Source organism: Sorex araneus, chromosome 4, assembly GCF_027595985.1.
Source record: "Sorex araneus isolate mSorAra2 chromosome 4, mSorAra2.pri, whole genome shotgun sequence".
Taxonomy (NCBI): Eukaryota; Metazoa; Chordata; class Mammalia; order Eulipotyphla; family Soricidae; genus Sorex; species Sorex araneus.
Genome location: NC_073305.1, coordinates 78,776,185 through 78,798,231, shown reverse-complemented (window position 1 = coordinate 78,798,231; position 22,047 = coordinate 78,776,185). Strand labels below are relative to the sequence as shown.

Below are 22,047 nucleotides of genomic sequence, written 5' to 3'. Positions count from 1 at the left end.
TCTAACAAACCAATCTCAAGTATAAGATGTTGATGGATGTCAATCAGCCCCAACTTCTCAGCCTTACTTATATATACACAGTGCACACAAAATACAAAGAATCAGAATGAATCAAATTTACTAGAGCTTTATTTCCTAGCCATTCAAAAAATAAACACAATTAAATAACTGGAACTGTCCAAAAGGACAAATTCTCTTGAACAAATGAAGAATTGATTTAAGAGTTTGCACCACTTAAGAGATAAAATTTAAAGTCTTAAAACATCTAGCAGAGTGAATTGGGGAATAAACACTTGGTTTATTTGCCAGGTTTTTTCCTGGCAGGTGGCCAAAACATTTAATCAACAAACCATCCAAATTATTAGCACAAAATTTCAAATAATCTCAAAATGAAATTCATTATCAACTATTAGGAATTTAAAAGACACTTTTAATTAAAGTTGAAAACATTCCAAATAAGATGCAAATAAGATGAGTAAGATGCAACAAAGGAACCAAAATCACATCTACAAATGTGTAAGGTAGACAAATTTAATGCATGATAATACATTTCCAAAATCTAAAATCTACACCAAAATCGAGGGGGTGGAATGAATAACAAACAAATAAATAACAAATCCATCATAGTAGCATAATACCTTAAGGTCTACTTGAAAAGTCCTATAATAAAAGTTTTTAAATTTTATTTATTCTAAAATCTACTTTGTTAAGAATGTATATACACAGGGCCAGGAGACAGCTCAAAGGGCTGGAACACGGGTTTTGGATGGGAGAGGTCCTTGTTTCATCCAAAGCACCATATGGATCCCCAAAGCACTTCCAGGAGCAACCCCCCAGGATTAAACTGGGGGTAACCTCTGGGCACCACCTGGGTGTGACCCAGAAATCAAACAAAAATAATTAACAAGGTATACACACTGTACAAAAGTAAATAGAGTAATAAAGCATGAAACATCAAGACAATAGAAACATTAAAATTTACAATTACTTCAGAACACCCAAATCTACAATTACATAAAATTCATTTATATTAACTAAAATCTAAGCCTTAGATCATTTACTCAATCTCCCTCCTAAAATCAACCAACGTCTCAAGTTACAGATATTCGTAAGAATTTGTGGAACAGGGGTTAGAGTGGTAACATAGTGGGTAGAGCACTTGACATGCATGGGCCAACACGGGTTTGATCCCAGGTATCCCGTATGGTTCCTGTGCACCGCCAGAAATAATTCGAGTGCAGAGCCAAGAGTAAGCCTTGACCACCACCACCACCACCACCACCACCACCACCACCACCACCCAGAGCATGCTCGAGGCCATGCAGCCAGGAAGTGTCCGCTTGATTTCCAACATCTTAGGTCACACCTCTGCTAATAAACCAAATGTCCTGCCCTCCTCAGTCCCCAAAATGTAAACACCTGAAGAAATTCAAGCTTGGGGAGAAACAGCTTTATACCACCAGACATTATTAACCTATATGTGTATCCACTTATATAAAAATTTTATTTGGGGCCAGATAGATATACAGTAGGTAAGGCACTTGCCATACATGTGACCAACTTGGGTTCAATACCTGGCACCCTGGAAGGTCCCCCAACACCATCAGGAGTGATCCCTGAGTGCAGAGCCAAGAGCCTTGACCATCACCAGGTGTGGTCCAAAACCAGAAGAACTCTAACACATGCGAAAGCATTTTTTTTACTTTCTCCAGCTGATATTTTTAATTCTTAATTCCTTTATTTTTAACCTAGAGAAAAGCAAAATCTCTCCAAGTTTATGGTGAAAAAAGCTATTTAATGACCTTTTAAGAAGACATCTCTAAGAGAATTGAAAATAACTAAAATTATTGTTTTCACATTTCACCAAAGCAAACTGTTGCCAAGACTTTGAGACCAAGTGATCAGGTTTCTGTTTTTTTCAATGGTATCCATAATATTATACTATTAAATTAATAAGAGCGCATATACTGGTTATAATTTAGTTTTAAACATGTTCCTTCAAATATATGTGTACACGTATTCGTGTTTTTTTCTATTATAAAATGTTGAAGTGATTATGTCTGGATTCTAGGTAGATTTTTCTTATTTTTTAAGAATTTCTTTTAAAATCTTCTATAAAATACAGAGTATTATTTTTAGGGGAAAAAAATGCCTTCGAATGTTATTTTTTTAAATGCATAGAAGAGAAACTGTCTTAAAAAGACTGGCCAGAGACCAGTGGAAAACTGATGGTCCCCAGGAGATGAATCAGTGGAACCGTAAGTGTTTCCTCGGGTCATTACAAAAGAGAGCTGTATGGGACTTATAAAAGTGTAATTGTTACTTTCAAACTCACTATGCTTGTTAAGGTTACTAAACTTAAGTAATTCCAAAATAAACACATTATCCTTGGGTTTCCAATACTGTCTTCAGTTAGTCTGTTACAGTGAGGTTCAGAAACATTAAGAGCATCTCTCACTGAGATTTTTGCTTGGGGGCCCAAAATATAACTTCATACCACTGGAAAAACAAGTTTAAGGGTACCCAAAATAAATATAGGGTCCATGGCAGCTCCACGGCAGTTCCACTTTCTAGTCTATCATGCAGCAATATGATCCTATGGTAGTAAAGACATGGTTCAACCACCGAAATGTTCACAATCAGCAGAGTCCATTAGTGACTCTCCTAATTTCTATATTGCCCATTAGCACTAAGTTGTATCAGTGATCCTTCTCTATACCAAGTAATCATTGTCAGCATCTATCAGTGTTTGCAAGCATCAAATTGTCATTCTGCAAAGCTAGCTAAGCAGTAAAGCAAACCTTACCAAAGTCTTTCCAAGAACAGAAATATTCCAACAAACCTATCCTGAAAACATTTTACATCAGCATTAAGTAAAAAGCATAATTTGCATGAAAAAATTTCAGCTCGATGTTGAGGCATTATAGAAGCAATACACCCAGTTAGATCCTCCAACACATTTTACTGACACAGTCCTCCACCTTTTACACCCCTAACAAAGAACTCCACCTGCTGAGATGCTACAACACACAGTCCTGAACCCCATTAAGGAGCGAGCTGTAACACTGCCCACAAACTTAACCTTACCCTAAGTTTTTCTCTTTAAAGTAATAAGGAAAAAAATTTCCCTATGTAAAAATTACTGACTTTACACTGAGAATTCACTGAAGGGAGAGAGAAAAAAAAAAAAGGGGGAACCACTGTGCAGCCAATTCGCCCAGTAAAGTCAGGGGTCCTCATAAGAGCGCTACAAATGCATTGAGGAGGATTTTAAATATTATCTGTTCTTTAAGTTATTTTATTTCCAAGAAGTCAACATTAAATCTTGACTAATTTGACTGTGCCAGTAAAATACAGAGAGAAGTATTACTCCTGGACCTGGTTTCCACCTCTAAGGAAAATCTTTCCATTTTTATAGCTAACATGACAAAATCTACTTTTCAGCCAAACTTCCTCAACACAGCAGTTTAGATACTATTTCAAATACTATTAAATTTAATGGCAGACCTAAACTCGGACTTCTCATTTAACTTTTGCACCTACTGGAAATTATTTCACTCAAAATAATTATGTCTTCAGACAAATTCCTATTTCCACTTAAAGTGGAAACAAATTAGTACACTTCAAATTCTATTTGCACTTCCCAAATACAGAAATGACATTTACCTGGCATCCTCAGAAAATGAGGTTCTCCATACTAAGTGTTTTCCAGATAAATGAAGTCCACAGAGCAAAGAGCTTGCCTGCCTAGACCTCTTCGTATCCCCCCAGGGCCCAGAACTGGGGCTGGCATACGCTGATGCTCAGCAATATTCACGGAAAACATAATTAAATCAAGCACTGCAGTTCTTTTGCTTTAACCATTTGATGAAAATTTTCTTCTACAATTGCCTCCATACATATTTTTTCAAAAAAAAAAAAACTTAACATAAAAGAAATGAAGCTTTTCTTATTCGTTGGGGTATCACAACAAACAGCACTCTCCTCTCTTCCTATTGCATGTAAAATAGCTCAGAACCTATTCAAACACATCAGGATTTTTGGCCGCAAGGATAAATGGCTTCAACATGTTATGCTTTCATAGCTTTTCTTTTTCTCATATTAACTGTCATTTCTGCTTGCTGCTGCTGCTGCCGTTTTACACACAAATGTCTGGCAAGGTTAATTCTGCCTCCAAAGCAGAATAAAATACAAGGACTTGATTATAATTCTGAAGTCTTTCTTTCCCACTTATTTCTGACCTGTGACTACATTCTGATTCTATTTACTTAACAGACTCCTTGCACCACCCACCACACCACATTCGACATAAAGTCTGAGATGGTTCTATTAGTTTTAAATGAGTATCTTAAGGATTTTCATTTAAGTTCTAAGTTTCAAATATTAATCATGAGTAATGACTCAAAGTCTAACTCTAATATAAACCTTGGGGCATATTTTTTAAAACCATTTAGGAGACACCAACCACGAAAAAGCTGGATTTCATCTTGCTTGATAGGCTATGATAGGGCCATAATTTAAATTCACTGTTCCAAAGTTCATGGCAGCAAAAATCAAATACACTGGCAGCCATGGAGTGCTGTGCTTGCACAGAAAGGCATAGCTCCCCGAACCTAAGAGTGGAAAGAATAATTTAAGTATAGCATTTAGTTTATATAATACAACTAGAGTTCCTTCCCCACCACAAACTTTGAATAATGTTTATAATTTAGCAATCAACTGAAATGATGAAAGAATTCCCACAACTGAAATAAAATATTTATGTATTTCAAACCAGTAAAATTGTGTCTTCAAAAACTAAAATAAGCTAAGACAAACCTAGTCCTGAATTAAGGATGAATACAAATAAAATGGGGAATTTGTTTATTTGGGTTTTTTAGCCTCTTTTCTTCTTTTAAAGATTTAATGAACTTTCATTTGAACTAAGCAGAGTTTACAAAATTAAAGGATCTGATTGTGTATTCTTTAAGAGTAACTAGTTAGGTAAACAATAAAGTAAGTTATCCAGGAGTCAAGAAAAGAAAAATTACTTCAGACTGTTTTATGAATATTCTTCCAAAATCACCAATCCTTCAACAAAAATAGTTCAACGGAAGATTTCAGTTCCTGGTACTGAACTGAACAAAGAGAACCACATGTTTTTAATGGTTGCTCATAAACGACCCAAATAAATCTCTAAAAGAACAAGCAGTAGTTCTTTCTGTATTTTTCCCTTCAAAACTCACAAGACCAATTCAACATAGAAATAAAAATTACTGTACTTTATGGCACCATTTACTTTGTGACACATTTATATGCTGTCATGAAAGTTAGGGCTTAAACAAAGTAAATGAGATTTAGGGAAGACTTCCCCCTACAACCTCCAAATTTAAACAGCACAAAATGTCCTTACCATCTGAGGCAGAGTTTATCCACCTCAAATAAGGTTTTCAAACTAAGTGAAAGAACTAAGTATGTATATATAAATTTTACAAGAAAGCTTTCCAAATAGTTTTCCAATCAATTATGATGCTGACCTGAGATCAAAATTATAGTGCTAACTACTATTTATAAGAAATGAAGCCTACACAACAGAAAATATAACTTAAAATTTAACCACTAATGTCCTCCTTTCTCTGACTTAAATCTGTACCTTAAAATACAGAGCAACAGCACACCCTGCTGGAAGTTAGCAATACGACTAGTGTCCAGTAATCATGGATCGCTAAAACTGAAATTTCGGAGCTCTCATTTCCCACTTTTTGCCTTGCACGCGGCCAACCTGGGTTCGATTCCGTCATCCCTCTTGGATCAGATATGCTATCTAATGCACATATTCAATGGATTGAATATTTGCTCAAATTGGGTAACTCAAATGATTTACCTGCAATTCAGCACAGTGGGTAGGGTGTTTGCCTTGCACGCGGCTGACCCGGGTTGATTCCTCCACCCCTCTGGAGAGCCCCGCAAGCTACTGAGAGTATCCCGCCCACATGGCAGAGCCTGGCAAGCTACCCGTGGCATATTTGATATGCCAAAAACAGTAACAAGTATCACAATGGAGATGTTACTGGTGCCCGCTCGAGCAAATCAATGAGCAATGGGATGACAGTGATAGTGACAGATTTCCCACTAATAAGATATTCGTAAGGATTAACTACTAGATGTCTAGAGCAAGGGATGAACTTCACTGGTAAAATGTTTGCCATAAACTTACGAGGCTCTGGGTTCAATCCAAGAAAAAAAAAAAAAGTACAACTCTCACAGCTCTACAGCTCTGCCCTTTGTGATCACCAGCGCTGCAATTTCCAGCTGTACCACAGACAGGAGCAATAGCACAGCTGGTAGGGCATTTGCCTTGCACACAGCTGACCCGGGTTCCGATTCCTCCATCCCTCTTGGAGAGCCTGGCAAGCTACTGAGAGTATCTCGCCCGCACAGCAGAGCCTGGCAAGCGCCCCGTGGCGTATTCAATATGCCAAAAACAGTAACAATAAGTCTCACAATGGAGACGTTACTGATGCCTGCTCAAGCAAATTGATGAGCAACGGAATGACAGTAATACAGATGACCGTGACAATGATACCACAGACAGGTGTAAGCATCACAAAAATAAATGCAAACCCCCACACAATCCACAAATGAGTACAAGATGCATGAGAGCCACCACGTAGACCTGGAGCATGTATCAGCACTGCAGCAACCCCAGTGACACCAAAAACCTAACTTGTGTGCCTCAACTAAGGGTGCTTGCCTGCAAGCACACAAACACGCACAAGTAGAGGAGTCAAACCATGGCCCTATGAGAGGACCACAACCTGGGGTTGTAATCCCTTGCAGAGCCAGTTACATGTGAAATCCTCAATCCCTGCAACGTTAACAACAAAGGAAAGCGGTGGGGGAGGATGTAAAAGAATGTTTTAAATCACTAGGTGACTGTATGGTGTTTGTAAAAGTATGACTTAGAAGGTTAAAAAAATGTACGGCTCCTCCCCATCCCAAGGAACCCAGCCCCAGCAGTTAAAAACCTCTAAAACTCAACAGCACCGCCCTGCTCACAGCCGCTCTCCACAAACTCAGGCCGAGCCTCACCCGAGTGAATCTACAGAAAACCCAGGTATGTGGGACTTTGTGACTGAGAACTCTGGGTTCCACGGAACTGGAGACAGGGATCCTCGCCCTGTCCCCGTTTCCGGCAACTCAGCAGTCACGCCTGTAAACCACCTCTGCCTGGAGCCAGATAATCTCTCGGCCATGATCATCAGCCATGATCCAGAGTTGCATGTCCTTGTCCCGGAGGGGAGCATAACAAGACACACGTCACAGCCATGCCGCCGGACCCCGCACCAAGCTGTTTCACTCACGGTGCCCCCCAGAGGGGGGCGGGTGAGACCCCCCTCACCACCCCAAGGGACCGAGCCCCGGCAGCCAGAAAACCTCCAGAACTCAACCGCCGCCATGCTCACGGCCGCTCTCCACAGGCTCCAGCTGAGCCACACCCTATTCCTGGACAACTCAGACCTGACACCACCCCTACGCCAAGAGCACTGCACCACATTTGATGGTGTTAAAGTAAGAAGGAACCAAGCTTAGAGGGATATATATTTTTAACACAAATATACAAGCACACAAGGCTCAACCTTTAACAACATGTTAGTGATCTCGTATGGAAGGTCTTAATGGCCCCTGGGTGAAATCCAACAATCTTCACACTCTTTCCTCTAAGGAAACATTTTTTCAGCATTTTCAGCAGTTTTCCATAACAAACAATACAAAATAAATTATTTCGGTTCTGCGTTGGGGCAGGGGTTGGGGCTCGGGATGAAAACGTCTGAAATATGGTGGTGGGAAGGTATAATGGTGGTGGGATTGGTGTTCAAATATTAAATGTAATCAAATATTGCAAACTACTTTATAAAATTTAAAAGAAAATTTTATCGTATGGCTTAGACTAAGTTCAAATTAAGATACTGCTTTTTTGTTTTTCATTTTAACAATCCATGGCCTCAACCACCCCAAGTAATTTTACTACTTCTAATTTAACTCCAAACAAAAGTATTTTCAAGTCAGCTTTTCTGGAGAGTAATTAATAATATTAAAGAAAACAGAGCCCATTTTCTGCATGCAACTACCTGAAGCATAACTGTCCTAGTTCCCATCCCACCTTAGCCTATGAGACACGCCTGAAGACCACCTGTAAAAACCCACAAGGAGGGGCCAGAGGGATAGTACAGCAGGTAGGGTGCTTGCCTTATACACAATTAATCCCAGTTATCCAGTACAATCACCAGCACCCCACCTGGTCCCCCAAGCATGCCAGAAGTACAGCCAGGTATGACACAAAAACAAAAGATAAAATCCAAAGGCAGCCTACTCATTCACGAACCACAACTTGTACGCCAGTCACAAAATGCCTACACAGATCCTGGAATTCAAAATATGTAGATTATATTAAGAAACCACAGGCATGAAACTTCCACCTAAGACATTTCAACACGTTCACAGACATGAAAAAAATCATGGTAGCAAATGTCTAGAAAATCCAGCTAGACACTTCCTCCGTAAAACACACTCCCAGGAAGCAGGATGAGCAGAGAGGTGCTGAAGTCTGCCAACGTGCTGTCGCCAACAGAAAGCTCCTGGAACACTCTTTAGAGAAATCAAGTGATGTTCACACTGATCTACATCATCCCGAGCGGCAAAGTTACCACTTCTTGTGGTAACTTCTTGTCTCCTTGTCCCTATATCTAAATAGTTTTGATTGATCTCTTGCCAACTTGAAGGGCAAGTGCCTTTTCATGAAGGCTGGCAATTCTGAAAAAGTAGGTTGCTAAGGATGATCAATCACTTCAAGAATTATAAAAGCAGTTATCACCTCCAGTCAATTTTTCTGAAAATGTCAAGTGCTATGACATGGTGATTATCTCAAAGTACGTTTAAATTAGCGGGTAGGGTTTAAATTAGCCTTGCATGTGGTCGATCCAGGTTCCATTCCTCTGCCCCTCTCAGAGAGTCCGGCAAGCTACTGAGAGTATCCCGCCCGCACGGCAGAGCCTGGCAAGCTCCCTGTGGCGTATTCAATATGCCAAAAACAGGAACAAGTCTCACAATAGAGACGTTACTGGTGCCCGCTCAAGCAAATCGATGGATGAGCAATGGGATGACAGTGACAGTTAAATTAGAAGTTTAAAAGGATACTAACCTCAAGTCTCTTCTCAAGAGACTCAATTCTGTCCTTTTTGCTAGCTAGATTGGCTCGAGTGTAGCGGCTCTGCCCAGGAAGATACAACACTTGACTGTAGCATTCTTCCCACACCTGGTTGTAAGCTTCACTTGAGAGTTCTCCATGGCTCATTCCTTGCTTTACCACTTCCATCTCCTGTACCAGAATGTCCTGGGCCTGTATAGAATATTTGAGTACTATAAATCATTTGTTATCAACAAAGAGTTTTAAAGTATTTGCTTTTTCTCCTTTGGAGAAACAAAAACAGAGCAAAATAAGAAATCAATGAAAACTGATCTGACAAAAGCCAAGCACCCATGTTATCTCCAATAATGAAAACATCTTCATATTCAGTCATTATACACATTAATATTACACATTATATTATATATTTCTAAGGTTTATTTTATGTTCCAGGGACTACATTTAAAAGTTTCACCTACATTACTCTTCCAAGTACCACAAACACCTTATAAGTAGTCAATATTAAAATTTTCTTTTTAAAGGTTATGGGTTAGATAAAACATCTTAGCAAGAAAATATCACTACCAAGCAAACAAGGCAGGACCTTGCCCAAGCCAAAGATCCAATGCCTGGATGTGCTCCTACACTTTACCCTCCCTCCCTCCCTCCCTCATAGGAGAATGAAGGAGAAATGGGGCATTTTATTTGGGGGCATGTCTATTTCCTCATCCAGAGAAACATCCCTAATACTGTCAGAGAAGGAAACCAGGGGCAAAAATCATCATTCCCCCCCCCCCCCGTTACGAAAGAAGCAGATTAAGATGCAGAATGAAGAATGAGGGGGGTGATAACTAGACAAGGATAGGTTCAAATCACTGCTTTACCACTTCAGTAGCTTTCTCAACTTGAACTTCTCTGCACCTGTTTCTCATTTCTAAAACAGGGATCAGCCTACCTGCCATTTCATTTGTAGCATTAAGTGAAATAACATATTGTAAGAGCTACAGATTACACAAGCATAAGCATACCACATAAACTTTTCACAGCACTTGCCCTGTGGTTCACAGAAAAATGACCACTTTTTATGTTTCATAAAATGCTCTCAAGAGTTGAGAATGTGGCTCAACTGTTAAAGGACATGGCTTGCACTTGTAGGGCTGTATGTCCATCCTAAACATTAGCAATGACAAGAGAAGAGAAAAAAAATTTTCAGTGGTACTAGGAGTATCAGAAAAAACAAAAATATAAAAACTAAAAAAAAAAATGACCAGCATACAAAATAGCTAAGCAGAAAAAAAGATACTAGTAATAATTTCTATAGAACAAAGGTTTTTAAACACCATGTCGTTCCATGAGACAGTGTCAGTCTACAGGTGCAAAAGTTAAAAAGAAAAAAGACACACGCAAAAACAATAAACCACTGCTTTAGAAGATAAAAAACACTTTTAAATAACATTTCTTAGGAACATTAAAGAGACAAACCAATTTTAACATATTTACCCAAAATTTAACACTCTGCTTTATATAAAAAAAGGTATTTCACTCAGAAACTATACATAGTAAAAAGTTACAAATTCAGCTCTTCAAATTATTAGGCAAGACTACAACTAAGTAACCCTTATCTATAAGCAATTGATAAATAAACTATTTCAAATTCTTTTTAGAAAAAAGAAAGGTAGAGAAATAAAATACAGGAAAATATTTAAACTAATTTGTAATAGTTTTAAATAATTCCTAAGCACTCTTTACAATCACAATTTTCACAATTTTATTAGAATCTACCCCCTTAACAGAATCTCTTAAGCAACACTGCAATCTTTATTTCAAGTTTCTACATATAAAACAAATCTTGGACTGGAGCGATAGCACAGCAGGTAGGGTGTTTGCCTTGCAGGCGGCCAACCCCAGTTCGATTCCTCTGCCTCTCTCGGAGGTAGCTTGCCCTCTAGGAGAGCCCAACAAGCTACCGAGAGTATCCCACCTGCATGGCAGAGCCTGGCAAGCTACCCATGGTGTATTCGATATGCCAAAAACAGTAACAAGTCTCACAATGGAGACATTACTGGTGCCCGCTCAAGCAAATGGATGAGCAACGGGATGACAGTGACAGTAACATCATTTTCACTCTAAAAAGAATCTATTCTAGTATGGAATTCATATTACTCTCAATGCCAATTAAGTGTGCTAGCCACATCAAAAGATGTCAGTTTCCAACCAACTTACCAAATAAGAGTAATTCAGAATTAACTAAGGCAAAGTTTTGAAATGTAAAATTCTTACTTCCTATTTTCTAAAAAATTCTCTAATAAAAGCATGTATTACTTATGCAATAATAAAAACAGAAGAAGAAAAGGGTACAGAGAGTAGGTGCAAGAGAAAAAACAGGAAAAAGAAAATAAGTACTTGCTCTCACAAAAGGATTAACCCCATTCAAATGGATCCACCTAATCTACCTAACCCTCAGGGCTAAAGACTAAAAGAAAAAACTCGTTAGCCACCGGACCACTTTGCTTCTAATGATAAAACCAATTATACTTTCTTCTATCTTTTTAAGACTTCAATTCACAACCTCTTTGTTAATAAAATGGGAATAGAAGAGGCAGAAAGTTTTTTTTTTTTACAAGAAAAAGTTGATTTTCTAAATTCTAAGAATTATAAAAATGTTGTTAATCTATATTAACAAAAGTATTACTAAAATATTGTTACATCCTTGCTTGAACAAGCTTGGTGAACTCAAGGGAAAGTAAACAAAGATATCCCACCTAGTATCCCAGAGCCACAACATTTACAACATTTTTTTTGTTTTAACTTTTGGGTCACACCCAGCGATGTACAGGGGTTACTCCTGGCTCTGCTCTCAGGAATTACTCCTGGCAGTGCAGAGTCACAACATTTAAAAAACACTTTTAAACATTTTTGAAAAGAGAACATCCTGAAATCACCATAAGGGGAAGAATCCTAGTGTCAGTGTCAGAGCTTAGATGAGTATCCAATGCATTATTACTGGTCAAAGAGACTGGAATGAATCTCCTTCTATGAAGTTTTTGAGATTCTGAGATCTTAAGATAAATACAAACATGCTGAATATTTTCGTTCATTTTAATTCTTTGATGAATATTTCTAAATAAAGGTTTTATTTCTTAAAAAAAAAGTTTATTTTCTCAAAGGGAAAAGTAAATATCACGTGAGAGGAAATAAAACTAAAGGGGGGGACTTTCCTCTGAGTAGTTGAAAGATTTGATCTATAAACATACTTTTTTTTTTTTTTTGGCTTTTTTGGGGTCACACCCGGAGATGTTCAGGAGTTCTTCCTGGCTCTGCACTCAGGAATGACTCCTGGCGGTGCTCCTGAGACCATACAGGATGCCGGGGATCGAACCCAGGTTGGCTGCGTGCAAGGCAAATGCCCTCTCCACTGTGCTATCGCTCCGGCCCCTATAAACATACTTTAAACATTCTATTTATTTCAGTATTAGGGATCAAACCCATGATTTCACATGTAAGGCAAATTCTCTATCACTTAGTTACATTCCCAGTCAACACTTTTAAAATATTCTAACTTTGGGGGCCTGAGAGACAGTATAGCAGGTAGGGCACTTGCCTTGCACACGGCCAATCAGAGTTCTATCTCTGGCACCCCATATGGTCCCCTGAGCATTGCCAGAAATGATTCCTAAGTAGAACCAAGAGCAAGAACTAAGAATAGCAGGTGTTGCCCAATGCCCCCAACTCCCCCCCAAAAATTCTAACTTTTCTTCATTAGTCTAAAGTGAGGACTCAGGCACTTAATTCGATTCAGATAGCAGAGTCAAAAATAAAAATGGCAAGTATAGCAATTGGGAATAGAATCATGAGACACCCTGTCACCAAAGCCAGTGTTCACCTGGAGAACATCCACCATGGGGCTAGGAGGTGAGTGGCAAATGTGTGCCTTACATCACACTTAATACAAACACTTGTAGATACCTACAGTGTATCTCAGTTGTTTATGAACAGCAATATAGGAAAATAAGGAGCCAAGAATGTGACTCAGTAGTAAAGCGCATGCCCTGGATATGTGGTTCAATCCCTGATATACCAAAAAAAAAAAAAAACCACCAACAAAAGTGGGAGAAAAATAAGGTATGGCTTGATGATTAATGATATACAATAATTAACAAAACCTCAAATATAAAGATAAATATTTCTGCTCAATCATACCTTTTTCAGCTCTTCTTTAGAGAACTTTTCATAAGGGTTATGTTCCAGATAGGCAATGTGCTCTGAATTATTGGTACCAAATCCTACTGTTTTTCCTTTTTTATTTCCAGATGGTTCATAAGGGTGATGTAGAAGATCATAATGAAGCATTGTGATCATTTCCTTTTTGATTAGTTCTTCACTCTTCTGTAAATCTGTTAGAGGTGGTTCCACATTTAAGGGTCTTAAAATAGTTTCATTTACCTAAAATTTTCAAATAAGTACAATCATTAAACATCAATGCAACAAGTAATTGCTCTAGCATGAATAAAAGTTTTACATTTTCAAAGGACACTCATTTTTCTAAATTATGTAAAGCATCTGTAAGATTGTATCTGGGGCTGAAGAAATAGTGTGGCAGGTAAAAAGCTTGTCTTCCACATAGCCAACATGGGTTCAATCCCTGGCATCCCATATGGTTCCCAGCACTGCCAGAAGTAATTACTGAGTGCAGAGCCAGAAGTAACCTCTGAGCATCACCAGGTGTGGCCCCAAAACAAACAAACAAACAAATAAACCTGTATCTGAGGACCACTTTACGATATTTCAAAAACAGTTAAATTCTACACAGATTTTTAAACAATGTAAAAGTCATACAAAAAAAAAACTTTTAACTCCCCAATCAGTAATTCTAACACTTACTTCTGAAGGTCTTGGCAGATCTTTCTGGACAGCTTTGTGCATTCTTTTCATTTCCTTTACACGCTCAGCTTCTCTTATGGCCTAAAAAAATTATTTTATATCAATTACTATAGGTACACAATATCAACACATTCCAATAACAATGAAAACACTATCTACTAAAAATGTTTGATAGCTAAGCTGTAGATATCTATTTAAGTTTGTATAAAGGCAAACATATATATATATATTAATCACCTATTTATTCTCTTTATCACAATAAAAAGTAAGAAGTTTCAGTGTCTACTCCAAAGCATTCTCCAAATTTATAAGGCATCAGCCAAGCCAACAGTCAATCACTCTTGTCAAAATCACTCAATTCTAAATGTAAATTAATCTAAACTAATCTTCTTGCCACATAATCCTGCTCTTCCACCCCAAAAGCTACTGATTTTTAATCAAAAAGTCAGTCAGTAAATGTGTCATTTCCTGGTTCCTATGAATATGTGGTATGACATACTAGAATTTCACATTATTCCTTAGAGTAAATGCAACCATCAGGTAGCTGTGAGCCAAAAGCATAGTCATATCTTAGATTCCCTTCCAAAAAGGACATTCACGTGGTGCCCCTCCAAATCAATGTTTTCCAAAGTGAATGGTGTCATCCCCACACAGCCCAAAAATGAGCCAGGTAAAATTGGAAAGGGAGTACATATTTTGTTTGTTCCCTTAAACAGGGGCGGAGAACGTGTATTATATGAAGAGTTATTTGAACATGTTTAAAAATCAACAGCTGGCCATACACAGTACAAGCAAAGGCAGACTTGTCTGTTCATGTACCGGGAACTCCTCTACCCATGGAAAGAGATTTCCAGGGAGCTGCTTAGTGATTTCTCTGAAATGGATGTGACTGATAGGTCATGTAAGTTTGGGAACTCTGCTTGGAACTTAGATTCCTACTGATACCATTCTCATTTGAAATCCCTAAAATTATTCAATTTCCAAAATCCGACTATAGAGAGAATTACTGAAAAGGATCAGAAATCTCAATCATGGTTTAATTCACAACACTTCTAGACATGCAACAGGGAGATTAACCTTAATTCATCTTCATCTCATCAATAAAATGAAGCAAATTTTTTCTATTTATATCACTAGGTTGTTAGGTGCAAATGAGAAAGCAATTAACTATAAGATATACTACTAAAAGGAATTACTAATATTATACTAACACTTCAAACTTCCTAATACCCATTTAGTGGTATAAAACCTAAAACCATTTACCCATCCAATCTAACATACACCTATTTGCAAGATTGAAGATCATCTTTCCAGTTAAAAGAAGTATCTAAAGATTTACATGGGGGCTGGAGCAACAATAGAGCAGGTGAGGCATTTGCCTTCCATACAGTCAACCTAGATTCAATCTCCAGCACCCCAAACGGTCCCCCGAAACTTACAAGGGGTACTCCCTAGGCACAGAGCCAGGAGTTAAGTCCTGAGCACTGTCAGGTAAGCCCCCTGACCACCACCAAGAAAAGGCTTCCTATGTGTGTCACAAAGAAGTGTGAGTTTGCCAGAGGGTATTTAAATTTCAATATAAGGGGAGTTTGTTTTTTTTAAATAGACCACGATCAGTAGTGGGAGAATGGGAGGGAATGGAGGAAAGGAGACGGACACTTGCCACTTCCAGAGATTTGCTACAATTGTTACATACATATAAGAATGCCAGTCAAGAGGCAGGAAAGATAGTTAAGACACTTGTTTTGTACACAGCTGCCCCAATTCCATTCCCAGACTGCCAGGGGTCATTCCTAAGCACAGAGCCAGAAATAGGCTCTAAGCAGTACTGGGTGTGGCCCCAAAGTCACCCTTAAAAAAGAACACCAATCAGATATTCTGAATACAATGTTAATTATAGGAGCATGTCTTAATGACCTAAGTCAGTCCTATTTTAATTCTGGAGACAGAAAAAAAAAAAAAACACTTTCAAGTGAATGACCAGTCCTCCTGGTCTCGGTCTATTTTCACATTCAGCAATTCCTTTGAGCACAATTACCCACCTGCTTTCGTGCATCCACGTCAGCAGCATCTTCAATGTAAGTATCATCTATTTCACGCTCTTCCAGCTCCTTCTCGGCATTTTCTGGCAGAACAATTTCAAAGTCATTCTTAGGAGCAGGAAGGCCCATCAAGCCCAAACGCAGGTGTTCACGAGACTCTCTTTCCTGTGGAAAGGAACAGGTTCTTCTCAATTCTCACATTAAGAATGCAACCAGTATTCTGTAAGAGCTCTAAAAAGTAAGTGGCCTAGCTTAAACTTCTCAAAAACTGATTCCTTATGAAGCAAGGGTTTTTTTTTTAATGTTTAATTAATTACTATTGCTATTTCTTCTCATATTAAGAGCTATCAAACAGTGACTTGTGACCAATGAAGACATTCTGGAATATTCTAATAGAAGATTTAGAAAATTAACTTTGTGGGACAGAGGAAAAAAGACCTGTAGGATTTCCATTTAAAAAATAAAATTTCGGGGGCAAGAGACATAGTATTTTATAACTAGTTTCTATATATCAAAAATAAACCTTGCAAAACACATAACGTTAATGCAATAAACAGTAAGCATCAAGTTAACGTGGCTTTGAGATCTAGATTCTCCCAAAGGTATATAAAAAAAAGAAATCAGGTTTAAATTCTAATTAATGAGACATCTGAAACTCAAACTTTTACAGAAATAGTAAAAATTTATTATTACTCAAAGGTACCAATTTTAAAACAAAATTTTAAAAAGTAAAACACCAAGGATGCAAAAGGAGTATTATTTTCAGTACAATCATATTCAAACATTGAAAAAAACTGTAGGTTTAAAAATACAAATCAAACTACACAGAGATGCCTCCAAACCCCATGCCAGGTTGTTTGTTTCATCAAGGGCAACCTGAAAGGGGGTGGGTGAGTTCCCCTCCCCACCTCAACAGAGTCAGTCCCAGCAGCCGAAAACCTCCAGACCTCAATCACCGCCATGCTCACGGCCGATCTCCACACACTCAGATGAGCCTCACCAAGGAGTGAATCTATTCCTGGAACTCACAGCTGCAAATGCAGCAGTCATCTCATACTTTACACCACTGATATACCAAGAATAGCGCACACATTTGATGGGGTTAAAAGTAAGAAGGCAACCAATCTTAGGGGGAAATATATATGTACATATACGTATATGTATATATGCATATAAAAGCACAAGGCTCAACCTCTAACAATATGTTACTAATCTCTTACAGAAGGGCTTAACAGCTCCTAGGTGAAATAGAACAATCTTCACTCACCTCTAAAACTTTTTTGGATCATTTTTAGCGAATTATTCATAACAAGCAATAAAAATAAATTAGTTCGGTTCAACTCTGGTGGCAGGGTTTGGGGAGCGGGACAGAAATATTCAAAATACGATAGCAGGAAGGTGTAATGTGGTGGGATTGGTGTTTGAATATTAAATGTAATTATTGTGGACGACTTCATAACAATATTAAATTTTTAAAAATACAAATCATTCCCCTTCTCAAGATTTGCACTTAACTTTTGTGGCATCCATAGAAGTAGAGATTCTTAAGGTAAGTAATGTACTAGTAAGGGGGAAATTTTTAATTTGATACCCAATATAAAAGAAAAAATAGTATTGGGGCTGGAGCGATAGTACAGCAGGTAGGGCATTTGCCTTGCATACAGCTGACCCAGGTTTGATTCCCAGCATCCCATATGGTCCCCTGAGCACTGCCAGGCGTAATTCCTGAGTGCAGAGCCAGGAGTGACTCCTGTGCATCGCCAGGTGATCCAAAAAGCTTAAAAAAAAAAATAGTATTAAAGAGGAACTGATAAATACCATCTGCTTCACGTAAGAGGGATCACTGTAGTCTGCCATTCCATCCTCAGGATTAATGTTTAACTTGTCTCTAAGAGGAGTTCTTCCAGGGGTGGAGTTAATAACTGGTTTGGGAGTTGTTCCACTGCGAGGAGTAAGCCCTTCAGAACCTTGAGAAGGAGTTCTAATAAGACAGATTCCAATTAATACAAGTGCCACTTTTATTCGGATTGTACAAGCAAATATTTTCAAAAACACTATTTTACACGGAGCATTTGAGAAAGACTCCAAATATTCTCTCTTCCTGGTTTTAAGCTCGTTTAGTACTTTCATACAATTTCATAGTACTTTCATACTATTTCAAATAGTCATTACAGCTAATATATTCTTGCTTCCTAAACTAGGTTCACCAAACATCATTTCAACTTTCTCAACACATTAAGGAAGCTAAAAACATAATACAGGGGCTGGAGCGATAGCAGAGTGGGTAGGGCGTTTGTCTTGCATGCGGCCGACCCGGGTTCGATCCCCAGCATCCCATGTTCCTGAGTGCAGAGCCAGGAGTGACCCCTGTGCATCACCAGGTGTGACCCAAAAAAAAAATAATAATAAAAAAATAAAAAGATTGACAACCAAATCCTTGTGTAGTTTCTTGTTTGTAAGAGAGCCAACAGAGATTCCATTCTAGTACTCCATACAGTCTTCCAAGCCTCACCAGGTGTGATCCCTGAGCACAGAGCAAGGAGTAAGCCCTGGGAACCACCAGGTATGGTACAAAAACAAAATATGCAAGTTCATAGGTTGGAGAATAAAGTAGTTAAAGCACAAGGTGAGTATCTTGTGCATAGCCAACCCAGGTTTGGCATATGGTCCTTGAGCCCTGCCAAAGTGATCCCTGAGCACAGACACAGAGTTAAGTCCTGAGCACAGCATCCTGTGCTGTTGTGTCCCCTTCTCCCCCCTCCACCCCACATAAAAGAATTTCATAGGCCAGGATATAGTTCAAGTGGTATATCTAGCATATGCTTTGTAAGTATGAGGTCCTAGGTTCAATCTCCAGCATTTTATAGGTTCCCAAGAACCACCAGAAGTAGTCCCTTCAACAACAAAAAATAGAGAAGTTCAGAGACTTCAACTTATACTTTTGATTCTAAGCCTTTTCTCTATTTGATCACTACTTCTTCTATTTTGACTGTATTCCAAACAGACAGATGGTAATGCCAGACAAGAACTGACATAGAAACATTATGGTTTAGCACATGATCCCTGCCCCCAAGGAGCTTACAATCTAGCTAAAAGATAAGATACACACAGAAAAAGAGAGATTACACTCTCTTACAAACAAGAAACTACACAAGGATTTGGTTGTCAATCTTTTTATTTGTTTTTTTTTTTTCTTTTTGGGTCACACCTGGCAATGCACAGGGGTCACTGACTCTGCACTCAGGAACTACCCCTGGCGTTGCTCAGGGGACCATATGGGATGCTGGGGATCGAACCCGGGTCAGCCGCATGCAAGGCAAGCGCCCTACCTGCTGTGCTATCACTCCAGCCCCTTGGTTGTCAATCTTTTGGGTTGGTTTTATTTTTGGTTTGAGGGTCACATCCAGCAGTGCTCAGGGCTTACTCCTGGCTATATAGTCAGGGGTCACTCCTGGCAGGGCTCAGGGGATCATAGAGGATGCTAGGGATCAAACCCAGATCAACTGTGTACAAGGCAAGCACCCTACCCACTATACAACCACTCCAGCCTATGGCTGTCAGTCAATATTTCTTGATCCTGCTTCATATACCACTTCAAGTCTGAAATGTTCACTCAACAACCAAGAATACATAACCTCATATTTTAAAACTTAAAGCAAGGCCCAGATTATTTCCAATCTTTCAAAATTCAAATTCAGTCTTAATTTGCTTATGTCACATTTATATTTTTAAAATTCTTTAAAACCATAATATTTACTTAAAGAACACTGTGAAATAAATAGTTATGAAATAAAAGTTAACTAAACTTTCAAAAATAAAGTAACAAATACAGAATTCTAAACTTTATAGTGAATAATTCATACAAAGAAGTGATAAGGAGTAAAGTCAACTGATACCTGCAATTTATTTTGCAATGCATTTTAAAAAATAAGATGGATGGATAAATATGTAATTCAGCAATTACAGTAAAATACTAACAACTGTAGAACCTTAGCAGTAGGTATAGAATGTTCATCTTATTCTCTCAACTAGAAATTCTCATGCTAGAAATTTTTATAATGAACTGTTGGAGAGAAGCAATAGTAATGTATGTATGAAAAGGAAATATTTTTTGTAAAATTCACCAAATGATCATTAAGAGTGGGTGGGTTCCCTCTTTAAAATTAGATTACAGAGGGGGCCAAAGTGATGCTATACCAAGGAGGATGTTTGCCTTGCTTCAGATCAATCTCCGGCATCCCATATGGTCTCCTCAGCATCTGCAGGGGTAATTCCTGAGTGCAGAACCATGAGTAACCCCTGAGCATCACTGGTATGACCCAAAAAGCAAACACAATACAAAAAATAATAAAAATAAAATAAAATTAAGTTACAGGGTATCTGAACACGTGTGTGTGTGGGGGGCAGATTAGGAAAGCTCCAAGTGTGACCCAAAAAGCAAAAACAAAACAAGAAATAATAAAAATAAAATAAAATTAAGTTACAGGGTATCTGAACGTGTGTGTGGGGGGGGGAGCAGATTAGGAAAGCTCTAAATAACCCAAATAATAATTACCCGCTTCCAGGCTACAGATGTTATTATGAGTAAGAAGAAAGCAAAGGAGCCAGTGAGACAATACAGTGTGTATGGTACCCCCCCCAACACCAAAATGCAAAAAAGCAACTTTATCATTTACGTTCATTCTCTATCACCAATAGTAATTTAAAAAGTTGTCCACGTCCTTGCATTTAAATTTTTCTGAAAGAGAAATATGTATTTACAATACCTGAATGGGGTAGAAAGAACCGTGTTTGGAGTCTGTACAACTTGCCGCTGTGGTGTCACACCTGAGAAGTCACTTTCATGCAAAGGGGTGTTAAGTCCACCTTTCAATGGGGTGTCCACATTGGTTAGGGCCATGAGGTTTTGCGCTTCCTGGTTGGTTAACAAGAAAGCAAAAAAGTGTGCTTTAACAGCTTCACACAGGATAACAAAATACTCTCTTCTGGTCCTACTTTATAAAATCTTAGAATTCAGAAATGCAGCATTCTTATGTACTTATGTACAATACTCAATGAAAACCAAGAAGCCTGGCAAAATTCACTACTTTCATTTTTCCTACCAACTTAACATATCATGCCAAAAGTTTTGGGACACATTCTAAAATATTAAGAAATGTTTTTGTGGGGACCAGAAAGATAGTACTGCAGATGGGGTGCTTGCCTTGCACATGGCAAGCCTTAATTCAACCCCTGGCACTGCATATGGTTCCCCAAACCCCAGAGTGATCTCTGAGCACAGAGCCAGGAGTATGCCCTGAGCACAGCCAGATGCAGACCAAAAGGAGAAAAAAAAAAATGCTTTCATGTGACCTTATCAAACTACCATTACCCCAAACTTTCTATTACCTGTGTCAATTCCCCTCAACTTTCCCTATCCCAGTTTAGACTAAATGTCAAAACACTTAAACTTTAGTCTTGCTTTGTTATCACCAACTCTGTGTCTCATCTTCACTAGCGTCTCTGAATCTCAGTCTCTCAACTGAAAAGTTAAGACACTACTAACTGACCTGTGGCCCTCACAAGAAAACTCATGAGGGGAAGTTCCTTTCCAAAATCTTGCCTGACTTAGGCAGGACTACAGACTCCTGAGTCCCTCACTGTAAATTTCCATTCACTATTATCACCATACCTAAAAATCCTATTTTTAATCCCCCAACTCAGGGCCTGTGAAAGGTTTATTTTCCAGAGATAGTCACAGCCATATCTTTCATTTCACATGCTCATCTTAGAATCCAACCTTAATAATCCTTCTAGCACGAGGTAGGGTCCATGCTCCCTCTCTTGAGTCTAGGTGGACTGTGACTCACCTGTAACAGAATGCAGCAGAGGTGACAACCCTGGCCTCCAAGGCAAAGTCATTACACGGCTTCCCACCCTATCACTACAACACTCACACTGCAGCTGTGAGGTACGTCT

General features: G+C 38.5%; 1 protein-coding gene across 1 annotated transcript in view; it reads right to left on the bottom strand.

The window, feature by feature from the left end:
- Positions 1-22,047, bottom strand: part of CDC5L (cell division cycle 5 like) — a 55,027-nt gene that overhangs the window by 7,976 nt on the left and 25,004 nt on the right. Inside the window, exons 9-14 of the mRNA XM_004605833.2 lie at positions 20,856-21,004; positions 17,908-18,070; positions 16,090-16,254; positions 14,048-14,128; positions 13,367-13,609; positions 9,182-9,379 (exon numbers count right to left, since the gene is read on the bottom strand). Coding sequence (XP_004605890.1) covers positions 9,182-9,379; positions 13,367-13,609; positions 14,048-14,128; positions 16,090-16,254; positions 17,908-18,070; positions 20,856-21,004 — 999 coding nt within the window. The remainder of the gene's footprint in view (positions 1-9,181; positions 9,380-13,366; positions 13,610-14,047; positions 14,129-16,089; positions 16,255-17,907; positions 18,071-20,855; positions 21,005-22,047) is intronic.